This window comes from Galendromus occidentalis, unplaced genomic scaffold, assembly GCF_000255335.2.
Source record: "Galendromus occidentalis unplaced genomic scaffold, Mocc_1.1 scf7180000077442, whole genome shotgun sequence".
NCBI lineage: Eukaryota > Metazoa > Arthropoda > Arachnida > Mesostigmata > Phytoseiidae > Galendromus > Galendromus occidentalis.
In genome coordinates, this window is record NW_003805430.1 from 1,257,664 (window position 1) to 1,279,861 (window position 22,198).

The 22,198-nt window shown below is 51.9% G+C and overlaps 4 protein-coding genes across 4 annotated transcripts; 1 reads left to right on the top strand and 3 right to left on the bottom strand.

Annotated features, from left to right (window-relative positions):
• Positions 1-468: 468 nt before the first annotated feature.
• Stip1 (Stress-induced phosphoprotein 1) lies at positions 469-2,673 on the bottom strand. Its single transcript, XM_003743290.2, has 4 exons — positions 2,502-2,673; positions 1,580-1,726; positions 1,242-1,464; positions 469-1,142 (listed from the first exon to the last, which is right to left on the bottom strand). The coding sequence occupies exons 1-4, from the start codon at positions 2,526-2,528 to the stop codon at positions 553-555; spliced, it is 987 nt and encodes a 328-aa protein (XP_003743338.1). The 5' UTR covers positions 2,529-2,673; the 3' UTR covers positions 469-552.
• Positions 2,674-4,859: 2,186 nt separating this feature from the next.
• Positions 4,860-6,927, top strand: LOC100903986 (ankyrin repeat and SOCS box protein 8). The gene is made up of 5 exons (XM_029111492.1): positions 4,860-4,953; positions 5,050-5,192; positions 5,398-5,567; positions 5,669-5,910; positions 6,000-6,927. The coding sequence occupies exons 1-5, from the start codon at positions 4,860-4,862 to the stop codon at positions 6,239-6,241; spliced, it is 891 nt and encodes a 296-aa protein (XP_028967325.1). The 3' UTR covers positions 6,242-6,927.
• A 14-nt stretch (positions 6,928-6,941) lies between these two features.
• LOC100903838 (1,5-anhydro-D-fructose reductase) lies at positions 6,942-8,512 on the bottom strand. Its single transcript, XM_029111491.1, has 5 exons — positions 8,459-8,512; positions 8,086-8,247; positions 7,749-7,949; positions 7,389-7,604; positions 6,942-7,293 (listed from the first exon to the last, which is right to left on the bottom strand). Exons 1-5 carry the CDS (start codon positions 8,510-8,512, stop codon positions 6,991-6,993), a joined length of 936 nt encoding a protein of 311 aa, XP_028967324.1. The 3' UTR covers positions 6,942-6,990.
• A 1,683-nt stretch (positions 8,513-10,195) lies between these two features.
• LOC100903461 (aldo-keto reductase family 1 member B1) lies at positions 10,196-12,709 on the bottom strand. Its single transcript, XM_003743291.1, has 7 exons — positions 12,556-12,709; positions 11,789-11,894; positions 11,618-11,673; positions 11,366-11,477; positions 11,038-11,244; positions 10,722-10,936; positions 10,196-10,618 (listed from the first exon to the last, which is right to left on the bottom strand). The coding sequence occupies exons 2-7, from the start codon at positions 11,864-11,866 to the stop codon at positions 10,327-10,329; spliced, it is 960 nt and encodes a 319-aa protein (XP_003743339.1). The 5' UTR covers positions 11,867-11,894; positions 12,556-12,709; the 3' UTR covers positions 10,196-10,326.
• Between the last annotated feature and the right edge of the window lie 9,489 nt (positions 12,710-22,198).

Genomic DNA, 22,198 nt, shown 5'->3' on the forward strand with positions numbered 1-22,198 from the left:
TGAGTGGTTTCGGTTCCGCCGCTACATACCGCTGCACTGGCGATGAGCTCCGTGGCGCCGAATTCAAAAGTCTCCGAGGCGCCGCGCCGCTCGCCTCGCTAATCGCCTGCAAACACATTCGAACAAGCCGGCTTCTCACACGACGGGTTCGTATCGTCGAGGAATAGCATGCACAGCATCATTTCCATGTTCGAGTCGATGTCGGGTTCAGGAAGTCAACATCGACTCCTTGGGAGCAGGAACTTCTACAAGGCTAGGGGTCGGGCAAGTCCCAGGGAATACATGAGGGGCGGGATTGCTCGAAAGGAGTGGGAGATTTTAGAGGTCTCGCCATGAGACTCTATTGAGTTTTCTTTTCAATAGGGTAACCTTCTCGGATGAATGACCGATGATGGGGCTACGACGGATTTCCGATAGATTCGAAAGAAATTCCCTGGATGCTCGGGAACGGAGGACAACCACTTGAGGAAAATCTGAATAAAAGTTTTATTTATCCGGAGAAGATCAGTAATTGACTCTCATTCATGCTTTCTGTGATCGAGGACCCTCGACCTAGCGGTGACCGATCTGAATGATTCCACACTCCAGCAGTTTTTGGATTTTAGCCGCGACATCCGGATTCTGCATGTGCTCTCGGATCGCTGACGGATCGTTCGTCATCTGATCCAAGATCATTCTCATGATCGGGTCGGCGAAGATCTCCTGCACTTCAGGATCAGCCATCGCCCGTTTACGAGCCTCTTCTGGGTCAACATTGCCGAAGCCGACTGAACATTTCTTGAAGCCGTCCAGTGCTTCTGCGCTGTTCGGATCAAGATCGAGAGCTTTCTCGAAAGCCGATCGTGCTTTGGTGGTGTCCCTCATGGCAAGCAGCGCGTATCCCTTACGGATGAAGCCTTTCACGAATTTCGGGTCCAAGCGAATACACTCGTCGCAGTCTTTGAGGGCGAGATGGGGTTCGGCTAGCTTCTGGTAGCACGCGGCTCGGTTCGAGAAGATCTTGGCATCGTCGGGGTTCCGCTTAATTGCTTCGGAGTAGTGTTTGATCGCACCGGGGTAGTCGCCCTTCTGAAACAGGGCGTTGCCTTTGTTCTTCTCTTCCAATGCGATGTCGGGGTTGATGTATTCTTTGCGCTGACGCTCTGTGGGGGTGGAGATCATTCGTATGGGCTCAGAATCAAGATACTGTTTATCCGGCGCTAAGGCTGTTTATATCTCGATCGGATCGGATCAATTCAAACCTTTGATTATTTTCTCGACATCGCTGAGTTTCGAGAGGGTTTCAGGTGTTCTGTGCTCCGTGAGACTCTTCTCGAAGTAGAGCTTGGCGTTGTCGTAATTTTCGAGTTTGTGGTAGGCGCTCGCCATCCTCGCGAGGGCTCTGGCCAGGAGCTTGAAATCAGCCTTGTTCTCCCGTCCCACTTCGATGGCTTTTTGGCAGATCTCAATGCACTTCTCGTACTCCTGGGATGGTTCACAGTGCTTCAGATATCATGCCACTCCCTATGAACGATATGCGTCGACCGGTCGAGCGCTGGGCTTTCGGAGCCTACGGGGGAAAATCGATGAATATTCTCACCTTCTGCTCGAAGAACACAGCCGCCTTGTTGGTCAAGAAGGACATGTCTTTGGGATCCAATTCGATGGCTTTATCGTAGTGGGTATGGGCTTCATCGAACTTCTTCTGTTTATAGGCAGCATTTCCAAGCTCTTTCTCGGCCACCGCCTGCGAACATGATCAACTTTAGCTTTCATGTCTCACGAGAACTTTCGACTGAGTTCTAAAACGCCGAATCTTCAGGTCCCATTGATTGCCAAATTCGCTCAAAACCAGTCGATCTATCATCGGAGCTCAGTGTCTGTCCATGAGAGTATCCGCGATGCGCTCGCCCGATTGGGATGACGAGGGTAGCTCTGACAGATGCATGAAATTCAACGAGGTCTTGCTTTTCAGTAAAGTGAATGGGAATGATCACTCCGGAGACGTCCTTCTTGCCATGGGGTGCCGTGACCACAGATTCTTCGGATGCGACGCATCCGTCGGCCGGAGCGCGTATTCGAATCTCCGGGAAGTTTCTAGATCTTACGATGAGGCGGCGGAGGAGGACCGTTATCAGAATCAGAAGGATCATAAGGATAGACTTGCTGGAGAGGCTCCTATTTCAGAGCGTTTCCAGGACAGCAGAAGAGACAGATTTCCCAAGGCACCATCTTATGTGAGCTCAGAAAATGCTCCTGTCGATAAGGAGCAGGGGAGAGCGTCGAAATCGAAATTCTGGACTGTCATCACGCTGACGAGCGACTCCATCCAGCGCTAACCACGCTTCGGAGGAGCTAAGTGGAGCTGCATTCGAGAATCGCCGATGTAGATGGAAAAAAAGCATTATCTTCAGGGAAGGCAGCTTTGACACCCGTCGAGGCAAGTGGCGCGTGTTCGAATCGGATCGAGAATCGAGCGGATGTTCCTTGTTTGGGCCGATGATGTACGCAAATTTGCTTACCGCTGGAATGGGTCCTTCACCGCTCATGGTTCACTGACGAGAAACTTGAGATTTTGTTCAAGAAGCTCGCGTACAGCGAGGAGTAAATGACTTTCTGTTTCGCCGCAAACAGAGCTCGTCTCCTGGTCGCTTCAGCAGTAGTGCCACCAACAGCGGCGCACAGTCGCCGGATAGCAGACGACAGCCATGGATAGAGAGAGAGTGGTCCGCTCTCTCTCATCTGGAGGGAGGCGGAGAGCGAGAGAGAGAACACTTCTGCTCTGCTCGATGTCGGCTCCTCTCGTATCGGCGAACCCGACATCGCAATCTACCGGCAATCTATCGGCCATGGGGGCCATGGCGCGTTTCATCGAAATACGGGGAGACCCAGAGACCCAAGTCGTCTCATACGCTAGTATTACTGGTCAGGTCACCATGAGGCATCTACCGATTGCGTGTGTAGAACATCTTCCGGGGGAACACGGATCCGCAGCGATGCTTTGCTCCGACACTAGAACGTGAGGAGGCGACATCCGGAGCGGAAGGTGCACCGGAGCCGGCGCGCCGAGTTCTTCATTGGGAATCTGAGTGAGTCGAATCTGAGCCCGTACACACTTCCTCTTTTTTCGAGGATGACGGCACGATTTGGATGACACCATTGGATGACGTTGTCTCGTGACAATTATCTTACCTGTTTTCAAAGAACGAGTACGCAAGCCTTCCTCACTCCTACGTTTGGCCCCCGAGGGATGCACGTACACATCGCGGAGCTATTCCAACACCAAAGACAAGCGCATGTTCATTATCCCCCTCACGGGAAGCCAATTCCCGAATGAATGCCTGCTAACGCCTCTCCCGCTAGGAGGAAACCGTCGAGCCTCGTCTGGGCTGTCTTCATCGTCGTATGCATACCGAGGAGACAGGCTTGGTGCCGAAAATTTGGCTAAGGGCGATTCCCCGAGGGAGCAGGATATATCCTAGCCGACGAGCAATCCTCATACTCTATTCTCTCCGAAAGGATGAGTCCAAATGAGACTGGGCGAAGAGAAGACGAGTCCGTATCCTCTCTTCTGGGTCTCCCATTGGTCTTGTCGGTTCTCGAGTCTCGAGACGTGAAGCGGGCGCGACGAGATGCCATTTCGGAAGTTGATCCTGTGCCAAGCGAGCTTTTACTGAGCATGGGTAGACCGAAGGGTTCCCGACAGTATCATTCATTGTGGTATGTCAGTCGCAATCGAAGAATTGTTCCACAATATGCCGCCGTGCATATGCGGAGACTTCTCCATCACCCGGGGGTTACCCAGTCTGGTCCCAGTGTCGACCTCTGGCAGTCTGAACCGACCACGGTCTCCGTAGTCTCCAGCTCCAGTCTCCATTACCAGTACGAGAGCTCGAGCGCGCTTGAGTCAAAAATGTCGGCCGAAGCGAAACGAGGCAAGCAAGATCTGGAGCTGAACATCGACATCCAGAGCTATTGTGAAAATACTCTCGACACTGGGACTTGCGACCGCGGAAATCGCGCTTCTTTCATCTGGATGAGGCGTCCTTCCGGAAGACCCGAGTTCTCCCGTCCAATGGCGTCGCAAACCCTTTACTGAAGCACGGCCCCCTCGGATCATCTGGAAAAGACGGTTGTAATTCGCGTGAAGATCCAAACAGCCGTGTCGCCGACCACTCTGATGCTATCTGTGTCTCTCCTGATCTACGGACGCGGACGGGATGGTCAGGTAGAGCGGCTGGGCTAGACTCAAGCTCTCTCTCTCTGTCGACAGCCGATGATGTGGGTGCCCTCTCCCCACGGCTTCCCAACATGGCTCCGGCCAGCTGACTACAGAGTCGGAGTTGAGACGCGCGTTCGGAAACCTCGGAAATCTTCCTTTTTCCTGTCAAAACGAGTGACAGTCTCAGAGTGAGGTTCTTCGAACCGGTCCGACCGCGTACACAACGGAAAGGATCCTCCTGATATCGCCGCCGGAATGCGTCGCAAGAACTCTGACTGACGTACCCTGATATCGCTTTGAACAGCTGAGGCTCGCGGAGACTCTTCGCACTCTACTCCTCTCCTCTCGAAAGTGAACCCAGGCCGCATAGATTTGCCTCTTCCGCAGTAGTACGCGGCGAGACTTATCATGTGGAGCCAGACAAGGGATACATGGCGTCCGGCCAACGATCGTGTCTGCTCGCTCGAATAACAGCTGTGATTCACGTCGAATATTGCAGCCTTCGTGGATGTATGCACGAAGCACCGAGAATTGGGAGTTTCGCGGTGAAATGATTTTTCTCCAAGAAGCACCAAGGGCGAGGGAACTTGCTACTCGTGTTCTATCTCTGGAGTCCTAATGGAACTGATTTGAATCGAAGTGACTTCAGCGTACGATCATGTGGTATCTCATGGAAGGTGTTCAAAGATCATACACGTTATCCCAGAGGCTCATGTATGCCATCGGTGTGGTAACTCCGTGTGCCACAATAGGTGAGCGGAACCGCTATGGGGAGCGCTGTCGCTTGCGAAAGGTGTAAGCTCCTCGTCGCTGAAGTCTAACCTTGATTATTGCTCACTCTGCAGAAGATGGGGAACGCGAAGACATTGAAGACCTCCTTCGACAGGGGGCGGACGTGAACCGCCCCTACGGAACCTTTCTCCCAATTCATTGTGCGTGTATGATGGCAAAAGCCGATATCGTTTCTACACTACTACGGTGGGGAGCTGACGTAAGTTTCTCTCGAGTACGGCGTGGCACCTCCATACTCTGGGGCTGCTCGCCATCGAGATCGCTCGATCGGAGTCTCGTCACGATCTATTCTGCAACCCGGGATACAGCACCAATGTTAGAAAATTGAGATCCAGCTCGGAAGTCTCCCCCATGATCTGCTCTCATGGACATCATACAACACAATGTCTCCGGTCCATTTCAAGGTGAACCAGCTCGACGGATTCCACAGAGCGCCATTGCACCACGCGGTCGAGAAAAGCGCGCAATGCGTAAAGCTCCTGCTTCTGGCGGGTGCGAAGACTGAAATGCAGGATCTAAACGAGAATACCCCGCTCCATTGGGCGGCCTTTCGGAACAGGGCTGAATGCTGCAGGTGGGTTTCTAATGCGTTCGTCAGACTCGCGAGAACTTCGTCAGACATCAGTCACGGATACTTTTTCATGAAGAATGGAAACCGACGTCTATTTCTTGTAGATTGCTCCTGCAGTGTAGAGCGAATGTCAATGCCCGGGATGTCAACAATGACACGCCCTTGAACTGGGCCGCAATGAAAGGGAATTTCGAGAGCGTCCGAGTTTTGCTCGAATACAATGCACTGCCAGATATCATCTCACATGCTAGAATGTTGCCGATCACCAGATTAGCCATTCTTCTGGCAGCCGGCTTGTATACACCCGAGGATGAAACATGCTTCGACTATGTGATGAGGGCAATGGGTAAATGAGAGAAAATCATCGATTTCTCTTCGAAGGAACCTGCGGTTCTCCGACTCGGCAACGGATTTCATATTCTGTTCTATCCACAGGTCATGTCGAGGTTCGAAGTACACGGAGGGATAAGCCCGGAGTCATGCAATTGCCCAATCTCCTCGCCAGAGACGTGAAACTTTCGGCGAGACTGAGCGATATCTGTTCGAACGCGCGTTCTCTCCAAAATCTTTCGCGTTTCGCGATACGCAAATCTCTAGGATCTTCCCACTTGCCAAGCGCGGTCGAGCGTTTGATACTTCCACGAACTTTGAAAGACTTTGTGCTTCTGAAATACTGAAAAATTGTCGAGACCAGTATTCCTCAGATCTCTTGGGGGAAAGGGACGCGCGTCAAGAGAGTCTGTCCAGACATCGGGAATTCCCGAGGAATGCGGAATCTCCTTCTCGCTCTTTTTCGCAGCCCATGTCTGGCATGCTATCGATCGTGAGTCTCGGTGGATCACTGATTCGTCGGGTTCTCCCGGTATGCGTGTGACATCAGCAGCTATAGCTTTACCGAGACCTACTGCGTTTTACAGGAATTTGTATTTTGCCTCGAGGAGATTCTTGGGAAAATGTAGACTGAGCGATCGCAGGAGGCAGCGAATATGGGTTACCATTTAATTCATGAGCTCTCCGAAAAAAAGATCAGAGACATGAGCGCTACCGGTAGAAATAGACAGGACGAGACGAGGTTCAATTACGGATCAACCTCATCGGAAGATCCCGTCTTGAACACTGTCCTGTGTGTCTGTATGTATATATATTTAGATCGATTCGGGTGGGTTTTCCGAATTCTTGTGCAATATACATCGTCGTGAACCTTTGTATTTTACGGGATCAATCGGATCCTCGTACCGGCGAGGTACCGGCTGCTTGATAGGCCGATTGTGAAGGTGGAAGACACTTCATCCATTTCGAGTTGTGAACTGTGAACTATATACTTAATAAAAAAACGTGTCGCGGAGTTCTGCGACACTATTTATCGGCATCCACGTGAGGAGTAATCTCTAAGATCGCATGATTCGATGACAAATACGAGAGCGAGCTAGAATTCGGTCGCAAATGGATAAAACTTGTGCTCTCTGAGATTATCTGCGCAGAAACGTCGGTAGCCGAGATCGAGAGCCATCAGCTGTCGCATGTCTTCCGGGTCGATGTTGAAGTCGAACACATCTATGTTCTCTTTGATTCTTTCGGCCGCCGAGCTCTTCGGAATCGAGCTGATCCCTCGCTGAATTAGGAACCGGAGCAGAATTTGGGCGGGAGTTTTAGAATATTTCAAGGCGAGTGAAGCCACAACAGGGTTTTCGAGGGGTTTTGGACCGTTTTGATTGCTGCAAGGAGTTGGCTCATGTCAGTGCGGCTTTTCTCGTCAAGAGCTCCACTTCAGCGATGTCCATCCCTTCCTTTCTTTCCTACGGAATAATCTGAACATCCATGAACCCACCGCTTGTAGCCGGGAGAACCCAGCGGACTGTACGCCGTGAGCGAGACTCCCCTCTGACCACAGAACGAGCGGAGCTTCTCCTGGTTTAAGTGAACGTTTGCCTCGACTTGATTAACCAGAGGACGGATATCACAGTTGACCAGGAGCCGATCGATCTGCTCACTGTTGAAATTAGAGACCCCGATGTTCCGAGCTTTCCCCTCCATGTAGACCTATAATCGGGGAGGGGGGAACTCGAGAGAATCGAACTGACAGCAAGCGTGTCTTAAACTAGTGCGACTTTCTCTCTTCCGAAAACTCGTATCCTCTCGACTCGTGCGATCGGAAGTGCCATGAAGTCGCCGCTTGCCACTCACTTCTTCCATGCCTCGCCAGGTGTCGATGTAGTCGACATCGGTCGTTATTGGAGGTCCATCTTGTGGAAGTCCTTCATGTCCCTCTCGGAATGCGATCGGCCAATGTACAAGGTACAGATCCACGTAATCAACACCCAGAGCAATCAGAGATCTCTGTAGGCATTCTTCAACTTGCTCCGATCGATGATACGAATTCCATAGCTGTCGAAAATTACTGTTTCAGTCTCCTCTTCCAGTTCTGACAATCGAATCGCGAATTTCCGTGACAGCGCCTTAGATCATTCAGGCTATATATAGGATATATGTATATGGCCCTCCGCCTTCTGTAAAGACTCACTTTAGTCGTGATCCACAGATCTTCCCGTGTGATAACGCCGGCGCGAATTTTATCTCCGAGCGCGCGACCGATCTCTGCTTCGTTGTGGTACACATAGGCAGTATCCAGATGGCGATAGCCGGCATCGATGGCTGTACAGATTGCCGTATAGACGTCATCGCACTGAAAAGGATCATCGATTAAAGGTCAATATGAAAAACGTCACACGATACAAATCTTTTGAAGCTCGGGGCAGATCTTCGGAGTCCCCCGATGTCCGCTCTGGTATGCTGCATACGCAGGAGCTTCTGCGGGTCACAACTAGTTGCATGGAGGAGGATAAGGCTCGGTTTAGACATCGAGATGAAAAGCGTTCCACCCTATGCTCACGAACCTTGGCGGTTCCAAATCCCAGGACGGGGATCTCGGCGCCGTTACAAAGCGACATTAGTTTCGATCTGGGCATGGTAATGCGCCTAGACTTCCGTTCGCTTTTTCCAATCAGCGAGAAGGTGCGATCGACGATGGCGAGGGCCGTAATATCGGCTGGCCGGTGAAGCGGCCTGTCGATCAATCGGAAGGGCGGACTTGGGATCGGTCGATCTGTGTGTTTTGCAGTCAGTGGGCCGGCTCACTGTTTGCCACCGGATCGACTCGATTGCGATTCCGGCAATTCAGATTGCGTCGACTGACATCGACACACCGAAGGATGCTCCAGAGACGTCGAGAGAGCAAGCTGAACTACCTGATGTGACTGTCTCTCACAAAGCTGACTAGTTTGGCTCACTTAGATCTGTCCACTGACCTGGTTGAATGAAAGCTAGCGTCTCCTACACACAGCTGATGTCCTCCCAACTGGAGTGGATTTCGCCTTTCCGGGGACCTCTAAGCCTCACGGTCTGCCTCTTCGCGAGCGTATCGATCGAGTGCTGTTTATCGCTCCGTTCATCGAGTGCAAATCGCTAAGCCGCGATAAAACCATGCTACAGTTAAGCGACGGTTTGTTGTTTATACACTACATTGCAACCCGTGTCATTGTTCTCTTGACTCTAGTCAGACGCCACATGCAGTGCCGCTGAATTCTCTGTGTATACGGCATTTCCCTCGCCGCTCTCCGGTAGCGCCGAGCTGATCTGAAATCGGACGCCATCTGACGCTCAAACGTCACGAAGGGGATATGATCGACATCTCATCGGAATTAGCAATCAGTAATCACTAGTGGTCCTCGATCGTAGGAAATTTGATATTCCGAGAAGGATTGAGTATCGATTGAGTTTGGCGAGAATCTCTGCTAGCTCTACAGCTCCCCGAATGATCCTTTGAACCCGATAATCTCTTCCCGTGAGAATTCCGAAGACGTTCCCGGTATGCCGGGGCGGCACAGATGAATCGCCGAGGAGGCTGACGAAAGGGGTAGCCGTGATGACCGAGGTCTGACAACGGTCTGATACTTCGCATGACACGGTACGGAAGAGTTCTCCCCCAGTTCACAGACAGTCAGCCGACCCGAGAAGAGGCATTCGGACAGCACTTATCGATAGCTTCCGCAAAAAAAGCAGAGCCAGTCGAGTACGATTCTTCTCATCTGTCTCCGTCGCTGATTTTCGTTATCTGACGCTGAGCTCGATGCGAGGGATTTCGACCTTCTTCGAGTAGCACCTCGGAACAGCCTCTCCTTGCTGCGAAGGAGGCGCTTGTGTGTGAGCTTTAATGGGGCTACCCGCAGCTCGTTATCCTCGCCTCCACGAGAGATTACAAGGGGCGCGGATTTTCTCAACTCGCTCTGCTTCGGTGCTCGGCATGCTGGCGCCGGCGCCGTTTCCTCTCAGTCGACGAAGGGGCCGGATATTAGGGACCCCGGGTAGACGATATATCCTGTCACATGATGTCGCCGTCGCCCCCTCCAGTTTCTTTCAGAAATAAAGTCGCTTCGCGAAATGTCTCGCTCATTGCCCCATCAATGAGCGTATAAAACTATACCCCACTTTCTTTTCTTCCCGTCGGTCCTTATTACAGCAATCCCCAAGAAAATCACAGGGCAGGACTCTCAGGAACCTGCAGCGTTCCCCGGTTCAGACTTCACAGATCTCTCCCATCTCAAAGATGAATCCACCATGCAAAAAACACACGATTTCTGTCCTGAAGAATATATTAAACCGATTGAAAGTTCATGACAACGCGATAAATTGCAAAGAATCTTCTGTTCCAGTTTCTCCAGATTTCCTTTTGAGGTCGAGTCGATCAGCGGAAATCAGATCGCACCTAAAATTCGATGCTGAACGGATAGTACTTGTGATGTTTGATGTTCGCAAGTGAACAGAATCGGTAGCCACGGTCGAACTCCTCCAGTGTTTTGATGTCCTCGTCGGTCAACTTGAAATCGAAAACATTCAGATTTGCCTCAATTCGCGCTGGAGTTACAGACTTCGGAATGACAACGACACCCCGATCGATCTGGAAGCACAGGAGGACCGCAGCGGAGGTTTTGCCGTACTTGGCACCGATCTCCTTGATTTTCGGGTGCTCCAGAAGCGGTGGCTCATCGGCGGTAGCCCTGTAAGGATCGCGGTGATAATAATTCCATTTATCGAATGGATTCGGCGAAAGGGGAACTTTGAGCATCGACGGGGAAATCGCAGCAGTAGCTTGAAACTCACCAAGCCCTGTCAGGCGATCCCAGGGGGCAATAAGCCGTGATTTTGATACCGCGCTCTTCGCAGAAGGCTTTGAGTTTCTTCTGGATGAGGTACGGATGGCATTCGACCTGGTTCATCACAGGTTTGATCGTAGCTTCCTTGAGGATACGTTCTACCTGCTCCGAGTTGAAGTTCGAGAGTCCGAGGCTGCGGATCTTCCCAGTGCTCTTCGAAACCTGTCAACGAACGGCTCAAGCGTCAAGCCAAGAGCCAGCAAACTTGATTCTAGGGTCTTTGTCTGGGTCAAAATAGAGTTATCGAACTTGGAAGGATTTACCTCTTCCATGGCCTTCCATGTCTCGACAAAGTCTACGTCGCTAATCCTCGTCGTCTTATCCTCGTTCAAGGGGAAAATCGGGCCTCCTTCTTCATATCCCATGGGCCAATGCATCAGCCAGAGATCAAGGTATCCGATGTCGAGGTCACCCATTGTCTTGTTGAACGACTCGATCACACGCTCTTTGGAATGGAAGGTGTTCCAGCACTGGAATTTACGTTGGAGCTCAAATAAACTCCACCCCTCATGTACACGCTACCGATAGAAGATAATGCCTTCATTCCGAAACCTCGACCCCTCCGGTTCTTTCCTCAACGCTCTCCGGTACCTTGCTAGTCACGAAGATATCCTCCCGCCTAATGACTCCGGCATGGACCTTCTCGCGGATGGCTTTGCCCACCTCATGCTCATTTTGGTAGGCTAGAGCGCAATCGAAATGCCTGCAGATTCGGATAATAGTTAGACACTCCGCGATTTGATTCAAGCCTCCCCAAGAGCACTGATCAGGTAGAACCTACAAATATATTGATATCTCGAACTTCAAGCTCTACTTGAAATACTAAGTTTGCCGAGGACTCACCGGTAACCAACGTCGATCGCATGGGAGACCGCTTTGTACACATCCCCAGGAGCGGACTGCGGAGAAAAAACTCGGACTATTCTCCCGTTCATCGATGTGACTGGGCCTTCAGATCGGGGGCATAAACAGGTAATCCGACAATCCTTTCCAAAATTGAAATTTTCCCCTTACTTTCCACGTTCCTAGACCCAGGATGGGCATCTCATGGCCATCGGACAGCTTGATTTTCGGGGCTTGTTGGAGCGGCATCTTCGAAGTTACCGAGCGTCGCAGTGGACTGGAATAAGGAAGCTATTGAGCTTCGGGACCAATTTATCTCCCCAGAGCTGGGAGGGTGTTACCTCGAAGGATTAAGTTTATCCTCCACCTATAGAGAGTTCGAATCGAACGGAGCATGTTACCCAGCGAGGGCTTGTGATCTCACGAACCCGCAGAGGCACACGCCGTAGATGAGAATCTTATCGAATGTATCACTTGTGGAGGAGCGTCTGCAGGCCCTATTAGTAGGAGCATCCGCGTCAAGCTTCATAAAGAAGAAAAACTCCTCCGTCAATGCTGTTCCAAGCGATTTACGAGTATGATTTCTTCACAAACGATTGGGGAGACTCCGATTTCTCAGGAAACCATGGAGAGGAGGAAGGCCTCGTTGATTTCTGGGCCTGGTGCACACGAAAATCCACGAAAGGATATCCCTATCCCACCAACCGGTCTCTTAGGAAAACCGGTAAATTGACGGAATGTGCGCAAAAAGGAGCGGCGACGCGTGACGTGGTGGAAAAAGCAGACGGTCGCGCCCGCGGCTCATTTTCCGAGAAAAGATTCTCCTATTCTAGAGCACATGGGATAGAACAGTTGACCGGCAGACTTGGTTCCAGATTGAAATCCTGAGATGCCCTGGGAAGCGCCAAAAACTTCTAGAGCTATTCAGCTGTACACACCTGATGAGAACGTTGGAGGACGGTGTCTATGAGTGGTATGCCGAAAGACGTTGGCTGACGGCGAGCGCGCCTCTGCCGACTTGGTGTCGCTTGCCGTTGGCTTTATTCCACGGTGCGCGACTCGCGCAAGCAACGTGAAGGCCACCCGCTACTCCACTGGCTCGCTAAGGACCTGTCCACGGCCCTTTTTCGCGTTTTCCCGATCGCCGCGTCGGAGAAGTCTCTCAAGGGGAGGGAATCGAATTCGATTACTGGTTCCCATGTGTTGATCTCCACGGAGACTTTCCCCATATCTCCGGATGATCAATGTGATTTATACGTCCATTGAGTTCGCTCAACGGCGCGGGTTTCGACGAGTGGATAGAATACACCCGTTTTGTCATTCTACAGAAAATACAAAATTCCCCTCCATTCGATAAAGACGACAGAACTTCCGAACCCTGCATCCGGCCCGAACCTGTTGAGCGACCACACGGATCAATTTCTCTCTGAAGAAAGATTTTAATCGCTTCCTCAGACATGTCGAGATTTGCCTATATACTCCCTGGGGTGGCAGACTCTGGACTTCATCCATCGCCTTTCTCAATCTGGAACCGCGAGAAGATCGCGGCAGATGTTCTGCCGTTCCTGGTTGCGATTCGCTGCATTTTTAGCAGTCGAGGAGCGGCGTTCGCCAGCGACGGTTGGTGAGTGGCGATTCTGTGAAGATCACAGATCACCGGCAGCCGGCAGGCTTTTCACTGTCCTAGCTCAGGGCCTTCGGAGCATCGAGAAGAAACAATGACTGTAGCTCAGGAAAGTGACCATCGCCCGTCTGGCGATCCCAGAGGACAACATGCAGTCAGCTGGATCCCGCGCTCCTCATAGAGGATTTTCTGATTCTTTCGAGCATGGGAGGGATGGCATTCAACCTCATTCATCGCAGGTTTTATCGTTGCTCCCTTTAGTGTACGTTCCACCGGTACCGGGTTGGAACTCGAGGTTCCCAGGCTGCGGATCTTCCCTGCGCTCTTCGATACCTGTCAATAGGGAGCTCGACTTTCAAACGACAGCGAGCGGCTGTGATTGTGCTGGGCAATGTGTGACCGATCTCCGGAGGATTCATTCCTGCCGCAGCCTTCCACGTCGCGACTAAGTCAAGTTCACTTAAACCTCCACCTACAGTCTCATTCTCCGGGGAGATTCGGAAATGCCGTTTTCGTATCCTATGGGCCAGTGCGTAAGCCGAAGATCGGGGTGTCGGGTGTCGGGTGTCGGGGTCGCCCATGATTTTGTTGAAAGACTCGAGATTTATGGGAGTTATGGAATGAAAAATGTTCCAACGCTGGATTTTCTTGTGCAGTCGACTCTCGAATCGATCCCGGCTCCAGGAGAAAGCAACGAATGGAGATCGTTCTTCGTTGACCCCTCAAATGCTCGGGATTTTCCCTCGGACCTTGCTGGTCCCGTAGATACCTTCTCGTACGATGACTCCGACTTGTATCTTCTCGCGAATCGCTTTGCAGACTTCGCGGACGTTCTGCTGGGACAGCGTGCGATCGGAATGCCCACGATTCCGAGGAGAAAGTAATCAGCAAACGATTCAGCAGAGCCTAGGACTTTCTTTCAGGATAAAGCTCCAGATCTCTTACGAATCTCAGGGGCTAATTAGCAGCCAACGTCGATCGCGTGAGAAACCGCGAAGTAGACATGTCCAGGAGCGCACTATCGACAAATGCAAATAGAGGGCACTGGCTCGTCGATGTCATCCATGCATCAGCTTCCCAATCTGAGACCTGTAAGTAATTCGCTACCGAGAGGAAGTCGAAGTTTTTCCCGCCGTCTACGTTGCCGAGAACTGGTCTGGGATATCTTACGTCGATCGGGGAGCTCGATCTTCGGAGCTTTTCGAGTGCCATTTCTTCATGGTTCATCCAGCGCCCGAGAGAAGTGGAATGGACAGCGAAAATCGGATGTATGGTCCAATGCTTTGGCAGTCTGCAGGGGGACGATTTTTTAGGCCCGCTTATGAATGGGTGGAAAACAGGGACGGAGTTCGCGGTGAGGGATGCCTAATGTTCTCAGATTCGCGCCGCATCGAACGCGTCCAACCAAGAGAAGCAAAAGAACGCTCCGCATTCTCTTGTCATTTATGCACGACTATTCACACCTCAAGTCCCTCATTCAGAGAGGGCTCAGTGCGCTGCGCGATAGATCTATCGAACGATGAGGCTCTCTCAGAAAGGTTTTGATGATTCTTCCTCGAAGGATCACCTAATGGCTGGACAAAGAGAGCGATCGCGAGTAGCTCCACGAGAAGCTCCACTCCTCTCTGCTCCTCTCTGCTCGTCTTCGGCCCACAATGATAGTCTTATGGCGCGAACCCGTGGCATAGGAGAAGGAATTCAGCCCACACCCGAGAGACCGTTCCACTAGCGAATGATCGAGCCCGAAAGACAAAATCCACGGAACTTTCGCGCGAAGAGGAGCTTCGATCCGTGAACTCAATCGGCTCTGTCCCTGAAATAAGTTCCATCGATTCGGATGATGATGGTTCACGTCAGCCCCTCAATGAATTCGGCTGAGAACATCTCCCGTGCATCGAGCCGAACGTACCTGATGTAACGGTTGAAGAATGGATCCTCCGTGATTGACCGGGAGACATTCACAGGCCACAGGCTCGCATCTGACGACGGTGTTATGAATCTATCTACAGCCTCTTCTTCTCCTTGCATCCAGATGATGTAGACCTGGGGAAATTAGAACCGAATATCGTCTCCCCTCAAAGTCGTGCTTCCGCTTAGAGAATAAAAATACCCTGATACCCCACGCAAGCTAGGCATGGGACCGCGTGCTCCCTAAGAGGGCCGACTTGCTTTCCAGGAATCAAACGACTCTTTCTCGATTGAATTCGAGGTATTTGGAGCTTGGCGCGGAGCTAAGGATTGTCTAAATCTTGATTGATTCCTTCGTGGAGAAGAGGATGGTCGCTCCAATTGTGAACCAGATGATTTGCGGGATGGCGGGGGGATTCCGTGGGAGCACTCACTGGATAGATTGGTGCCCTTAGTGGAGCTGACGAGAATATCTTCGTCACGAGTAAAGGACTCGAGTTCTCTCTCTCTCCGTAGGCTGACGCTCAGAGGGATTGCCAATGAGCTGATCGTAAAAACTTCTCCGTGCTCCTCCCGCGTAGTAGAAGGCAGAAATAATGTAGAATACACTACATGATCGGTAAAAAAAATTACTCACATACAAAAAGTTTTCAAAGTGATTCTTCCGTCCCGTCCCGCATGTAGGGGTCGATTTTCTTTCCCTCTTCTCCTCCGACCCTCCTGTCGAGGACCTCCACACCGTAAGAGTTGGAAAGGGATTCGCGAGCGCAATTGGGTCTGCTTTCTGAGGAAGGGGCGAAGGGGGAAGGAGGAGCATCTGTTATCTCCGAAAAGGAGAAATGAAATGAAGCTCCTCGTTGAGCCAGAGCAAACGATCGATAGATGAAGTATCATCATTCGATGTTGCTGAGGCACGTCCTCGGGGGGTGAGGTGGGCGCCTCCTCCAAGCCCTCTATGCCCTAGGAAACGATTGACGCATCAAGTTTGGAAACTATTCTCTAATTGGGAGGGCTATGCCCGGGTTCGTGGCGCGGCACAGGACCTCTGCTTGCACTTCGGAGTCCCGTCACAAGCGGAACTCCCGTACCGAATGCTTCTGCCCTCATTACACGAGCGATCCTCATTCTCTTATGGACTACATCTGATCTGCAGGGAGCCATTGACGTCCCTCGCTCAGCCATTCCGGCTCACGGAGGCATTCCCAACAGGAGCCAGCGCCAGAAATGAACCGCGAACGAAATATCCGACTCCTGGAGATGCTACGAGTCGTTCCATCAACTCCGAAACGAATATCCGTGTACAGAGAGACCAGAATGGAGCTCACATACGACTCGTCCAATCACTTCATGTTCTGAAAGCATAAATACAATGTACCTATCCTCCGTCCACGCGAGCGTGGATCGGACGGGCGAGAGCAGGGCTCTTCCCGCTCGGGAGCGCTTTTTTTCGTGGCATCATTCCGAGAAACGCCCGCGCGCACGCTCGATGCAACACCTCCAGGAATCGCGGAAGCCTCTACGCTGAGGTTTCCTGTGAAACACGTGATGGCGACCATCCCAGTGCCGCCCAGAACTCCGAGAACTCGGGTCGCACGGATGGGTTCGGTAAGATGTACCTACATTCCTTAGTGGTCGCCGTCGAGGCAACATGGGATGCGGTCGGTGAAGGTAGGTAATTGAGATGAGACCCGGAGTCAGCTACGAAACCAGACGGAACTTTTGCTCACGGTTTTGGCCCCGTCGCAGATTAAGAACTCAATGCCAGAGCCCCTCTCAGGCCTCGAAGCAAAAGCCGAGTGCGTTTCGTTCTGATCAGTATTCGACCGACTATTTATTTTGTGGTCTCTTCGCGCCGTCGAAATCGCTGCCTGGCTTACGCACGGCTTCATCGGCGTCGTTGGGGAGGAAAATGCTGACTAAGGATCCGGTCGGTTGGCTAAAGGCGGAGCTAGCTCCTCGATCGCAGTGATTTTGGGATTTTCTGAGACACACAGCACGTCGCCGCATCGGACCCGCTAGAGGTGTGAGAAGGCGTAATTATTCCGGGGAGCTGGCTTCCGCTCGTAACGCTTCCGAAGCCGACGGGAACTACGGTCATCGCATCATCAGTCGAGGGGGAGATCGTTTCGCTACTGGCGTGTTCGCGTTCTACCTCAGGATGGAGTTTTCTCTCGTTTGTCTTATATGTTTTTCTACCTCATGCGTTATAAGCTTGCCCTTTTGAATCTGGATGCCTTGTTCGCGACTTTTTATCGACGCTCTTCAGCTCCCTCATTAGGGAGGTGTTTCTTTTTTGTGCTGTTCACCGCCTCGGTGTGGCAGCCGGGCTACCGAAGTTGCGTCGCGGGGAATTCGGTCTGCTTTGATTCAAACGTGATTGAAGAAGAGCGGCCCGGACAGAAGTACGTTGCCGGAGTTTCGGTGCCTCGAAAGCCTTCGCGTGAGCCACGGGGGATCCTCGTACGGGGAAGCTCTGTGTCGAGTCCTTTGGACGGATTTCAGATTTGCGGAATAATCCGGATCGCGAATACTGACAGCTTCCACAGCGCCTGCTTTCGCTCGACTATCTCTCCGCCGCGCCGTTCTGATACGACTAAAGAAGATCTAAGGTGACTTGAATACGAGTTCCACAGCCCCGTGCGGGGACGCTTCCCGGCTCCGAGTGAGAGGAGGAATCCAGTCTAGTCCGACAGAGCGAATGCGCATGTCCTCGGCCTCTGAATCGAGAGACCGCGCATTTCCCAAGGAAGAGACGAGTTTGGATCGACGAATAGCTCAGTGATCTACGGGGATTTTCTACTTCATGCATCCGGATTCCGGATCAGGCCTCGCTCAACGGCGGACGACTCGTCTTTCGCTTCTATCCCGAACAATGAACTCCGCCGCTGCGAACTCGGCGCCCGCCAGGAAGTTTGTCGCGAGGGATCGCAGGACTAAATCACCGAGCTCGAACCCATTCCAGCAAGAGCGTTGGATGCAAGAATAGATTCATGGGTTCCCACCAATTTGGGAATGATTTACTCCCTGAAGTCCCAACTACATGGGATGGAGCACTGAAACGACTCAGTCTCAGAGATAATGCGTAGCACCAAAACATTCCCGAAGCACTGGGAGGGGCGAGCTTCCGATATCCGCGGCGAATAGTCGCCAAAGAAACGAGAGTTTCTCATGGCGAGATGAGAACGAATCAAGGTAGACCAATGCGTGTGGCATTGATACTCCACGATATTCGGAAATATCATCTGACTTCACCTCCCTTTGATGCAAACGGGTAAATAGTTATTCCTCTACATTAAGTAGCTCGGGAAATTTCGATTTCACGGGTGCACGAAAACTTGACCTAGTTCTGATCGGACGGACGCTCCGGAGGCGATGTCGTCAATCATCTTCGCCTAGGGCATTCAGGAAGTAGGTACCATTGACAAGCACAGAAGCTTCCTCCGACAAATATTGTACATCATCCTCTGATTTAAGATGGGCAACCAGAGGTATCGGCTATCACCCAGAACCCTCTCTTTTGGAAGGAAAACTTGACGAACTTCGAGGCTACGGAGGATTAATCATGGTCACTCGTCACCATTATCGCGCGCCCGTATAATGTCGTGGTGAAAGAGTATTGGAATCCGCCCTAAACGCGGTCGAGCCTCCAGGGCGCGATCGACTACGGTGAGCAGAGAACCGGCCCTGCCGATCCCATGCTCCCTTCAATAGATGGCTCATAACGAGATTTCGAGACATACCTCCGAACTCAATCTCTCGGATTTCGCAACTGATGATGATGCGGCGGTCTGAGGCGGATCTGTGCGAGACAGGAGCGGGAGCAACTCTTCCGGCAGCCGGATCCGCCGTAAGGGGAATGAAGGTCAAATATCAAATGTCTGAAGGTCTCCTTCAATCATCTACTTGTCTTTATTACTCCATCTGTCGGGTCGCTCGATGTCGTCGCCGACATTCTTTCTCGAAGACATCCATCACAATCGGGCTCATACCGGTGTCGTAGTAGGAGGAACGCAGCGGTGTTCGAGCTCATCCACGAGGAATTGAGCCTCAAGGAAACGCAGAAAGCTTTGATCCGAGTCACGAGTGGCGGTCCTCGATGACGTCTTGCTCGTCCCAGCAGCTCAGAGTAGGAGTTTCACCGATTTCAGGAGTTTCGAAACCTCCGGCGGAGAGTGACGAGGACATCGAGCGGAAATATGGCGATGCGTCTAGGGTTCCGTCGTAATTCACAACGAGGGTAGCTGAAGCCGGAGCGTCGTTTTCGATCGGTAGGCCATCTACGATGTCCCCGCGACATTTTCGCGACGAGTAACACCAGATGCCCACGCCGATGGCGAACACGAGCATAACAGAACCTGCGAAATCATTAATGAATTCCGTCAGCGAGAACGTGCGGCTTCTCCGGAGACGTTCCCGCTCCATGTGTTCGTGGAATCAAGAGGGAACAGCTTACCCACGACGAAAGCCGCTTGTCTCGTAGAGTCGCTTTCATCGAACTTGCGCAGCGTGAAGTTGACAAAACACGAATCTGTAAAGGAATAATCGAACCGGGTTAGAATCAAAAGTCGGCCAGGAGGTCATCTGTTTGAAGATGGGGCGACTTCCAAGACATTCGACAGCTTTCCAAAACTTGCGGTGCTTATTACGAATTCCGGTCGGTATCGAGAGGAATATTTCTAGGTGATTCTAATTTTTGAGCGACGACGCGACGTAGCTCGAGACAAGGCTCGAAACATGGAGAGCTGATTTTTCGTTGAAGACGCACTCGTCGCGCCGACATTGCAATTATGTCTTCGACGGCAAACTCGACGCAGACAGAGAGAAACGAGCGCTTGAGGATCCCGGACAGATCGAGCGAGCGGAAGAGGGAGATGATGAAGTTTCTGGACGAAGTACTTTTCTGCTTTGTCAGCGTTTCCGCTCTGCGGAAACGACAACGAGCGATAGCAGCACAATTCTCAAGTCGCTCGTGATTTGATGCGATAAATAAGCATGCTGAGAGACTCGCACTTCACTCGATTGCTCTAGCCGCGTCTCTCATTGATGCGGCTGCTTTGTTTTCAAGGGGGATATTCGGGAAGTCGTTTGACTGCAGCTGTTTTTCTGCCTGGTTTTTCGGTGGGTCGAGATTTCTCGTGGGCGGATCGGGTCCGGGCAAAGCTCGACCTGCCTTTGACTTTCTCTCGTTCCGACAAACCATCCGGGGTGGAAATTGTGAAGAGAACCGTGACACAACCGCGCTTGATTCTTTAGGATCGAAAACGTGCCGAGCTCCTGCGGTAGCCTTCGGTAGGCATTGAACGATCGCCCGCTTTCCATATCGGAGACGTCCGTCCCTCGTTGAGAAGCCCTCTCAAGCGCAGACGCGCGACGGCGCGGCGTCTGACAAGCCCCGAGGGTCCCTTTTAGGACCTTGTTCATAGATTCCGACGAATTTAAGGCGAGCAGCAGTTTTATTCCCATGCTTCCTGGGGCTCCGTCAATAATGCACGCGACTGAGAGTGCCCGATGGTGAACCCCGGCTGCAGAAGCATATCTGCCGAAGGTGGGCACGCTACCGGGTTCCCCGAATGCTCTCATAGGTGAGAAAAATTATAATTATCCCGCCTCGACGCTAGCAACTAGTGACCACAAAGACGTCTCCTCGCCTTCCTGAACGCACGAAGGTACGTTCCCGTCTGAGATTCTGCAGTTGAAGACAGCGTTGACCAACTCATAACCATTCTGAATTTTGTTGCACGAGAATCCCAGAGAAGTTCCAAATGAGAGACCTGAAATATACCAATAGGGGTGAGACATCGAATGTTCATGAGCTCGGCGTTGGACCCGAGTGCCAGCTCGACTTGCATCATCCGCTTATCGCATAATTGCGTGAGAATCGATTGTCGATGATATCCCTTCAACGGCCCTATCGGGAGCCCAGAGCCCGACACGGTACTTTGCGGGGCACTAGAGATTCAGACGATGAACTGGAATCTGTTGTGAGTGAACACCTGAATCGATACAGAGTATCACCGCGCCCTGACGGTATTTCCGGAAATATTGTCCAGTGAATGCCCTCATATGATCCCTGAGCCGAAGATGGCTGGTGATTTACGGGTTTTGCATGAGGGATTGAGCTCCGGGCGAGAGGCTGTGACGTCGCCCACGCATAAAACGTTTCACCGATTCTGACGTGTAAGCGAGGGATATATAAGGAAAGAGCTGTCGCTCCACAAACGTGTCTGAGCTCAGAATGAGCGCAGAAGCAGCCCTGGAATGTCGATGCACCTTCGAGGAAGCTGTGAGTTCGGGCGGGGGACGCCAGACACCGGACGGGCATCGATTCTGAGAGAGCAAAGGTTTGGAAGAACGATAGTTCGTACCTGGTTGCCGGAGGCAATCCACAGACGTTATATTCGCTGCTCCACAGAAAATTCCTCGACACTGTATTTGATCGTAGTCAGGTGTGAATATGGCTCGGCCGGATAAATGCACGGATTCCGTCACGTTCAGATCGAGATAGCCCGCGGGGCATCCGCCGAGCACAGAACCTGGAGTGGGAATAGGTTAACCGTCAGACGTACGAGGCTCTCAGCGCGAATCCTCGCTCTCCGAGACGATCGTCTGAGCCTACGAAACTCGTCGCAGGGCTAGCGCTCAGCTCCTTTAGATTCCCATGGAAATAATTCCGCAGTGGGAATCTTCTCCTCACTCGGGTCGCCGGCGGCATCGAGATATATGTGCTCTCTGTTGCATCCGACTGTCAAGCTCGGATACAAGGATTGATTTGAACGCAGACGCACCCGAATCCCTCGTGAATGAAGTCCGCGAGACTGACTATTCGTTTCTTTAGAAAACTCGCGAGCCCTATTGTCCGTGTGCGCGAGGCTCCGGGAGTGAGAAGAGCAGAATGTTGACGCCGCGCCGTCTCCATAACTGGAGCTCAAAGAGTATGCTCACAAAATTTCGGGGGAGGCCGCGATTATTCGATTTCTGCCCGCTACCGCGCGAGTTCCACGGTGGTCCGCTCGAGACGTATTGGTAGGTCTGAGCTCGAGCCTGGAGCG

Bases quoted from the DNA above. Each gene is read 5' to 3' on its own strand.
- LOC100903986 (XM_029111492.1), top strand. From the start codon at position 4,860: ATGTGGTATCTCATGGAAGGTGTTCAAAGATCATACACGTTATCCCAG. The intron at 4,954-5,049 runs GTGAGCGGAACC...ACTCTGCAGAAG, and splicing joins AACTCCGTGTGCCACAATAG to ATGGGGAACGCGAAGACATT. The intron at 5,911-5,999 runs GTAAATGAGAGA...TTCTATCCACAG, and splicing joins CTATGTGATGAGGGCAATGG to GTCATGTCGAGGTTCGAAGT.
- LOC100903461 (XM_003743291.1), bottom strand. From the start codon at position 11,866: ATGCCGCTCCAACAAGCCCCGAAAATCAAGCTGTCCGATGGCCATGAG. The intron at 11,245-11,365 runs GTACCGGAGAGC...CGTAAATTCCAG, and splicing joins ATATCTTCGTGACTAGCAAG to TGCTGGAACACCTTCCATTC. The intron at 10,619-10,721 runs GTGAGTTTCAAG...CGATCCTTACAG, and splicing joins GGATCGCCTGACAGGGCTTG to GGCTACCGCCGATGAGCCAC.
- LOC100903838 (XM_029111491.1), bottom strand. From the start codon at position 8,512: ATGTCGCTTTGTAACGGCGCCGAGATCCCCGTCCTGGGATTTGGAACC. The intron at 7,950-8,085 runs GTGAGTCTTTAC...AATTTTCGACAG, and splicing joins ATCTGTGGATCACGACTAAA to CTATGGAATTCGTATCATCG. The intron at 7,605-7,748 runs GTGAGTGGCAAG...CCCCGATTATAG, and splicing joins CCTGGCGAGGCATGGAAGAA to GTCTACATGGAGGGGAAAGC.
- Stip1 (XM_003743290.2), bottom strand. From the start codon at position 2,528: ATGAGCGGTGAAGGACCCATTCCAGCG. The intron at 1,465-1,579 runs GTGAGAATATTC...GAACCATCCCAG, and splicing joins CTGTGTTCTTCGAGCAGAAG to GAGTACGAGAAGTGCATTGA. The intron at 1,143-1,241 runs GTTTGAATTGAT...CCACCCCCACAG, and splicing joins TGTCGAGAAAATAATCAAAG to AGCGTCAGCGCAAAGAATAC.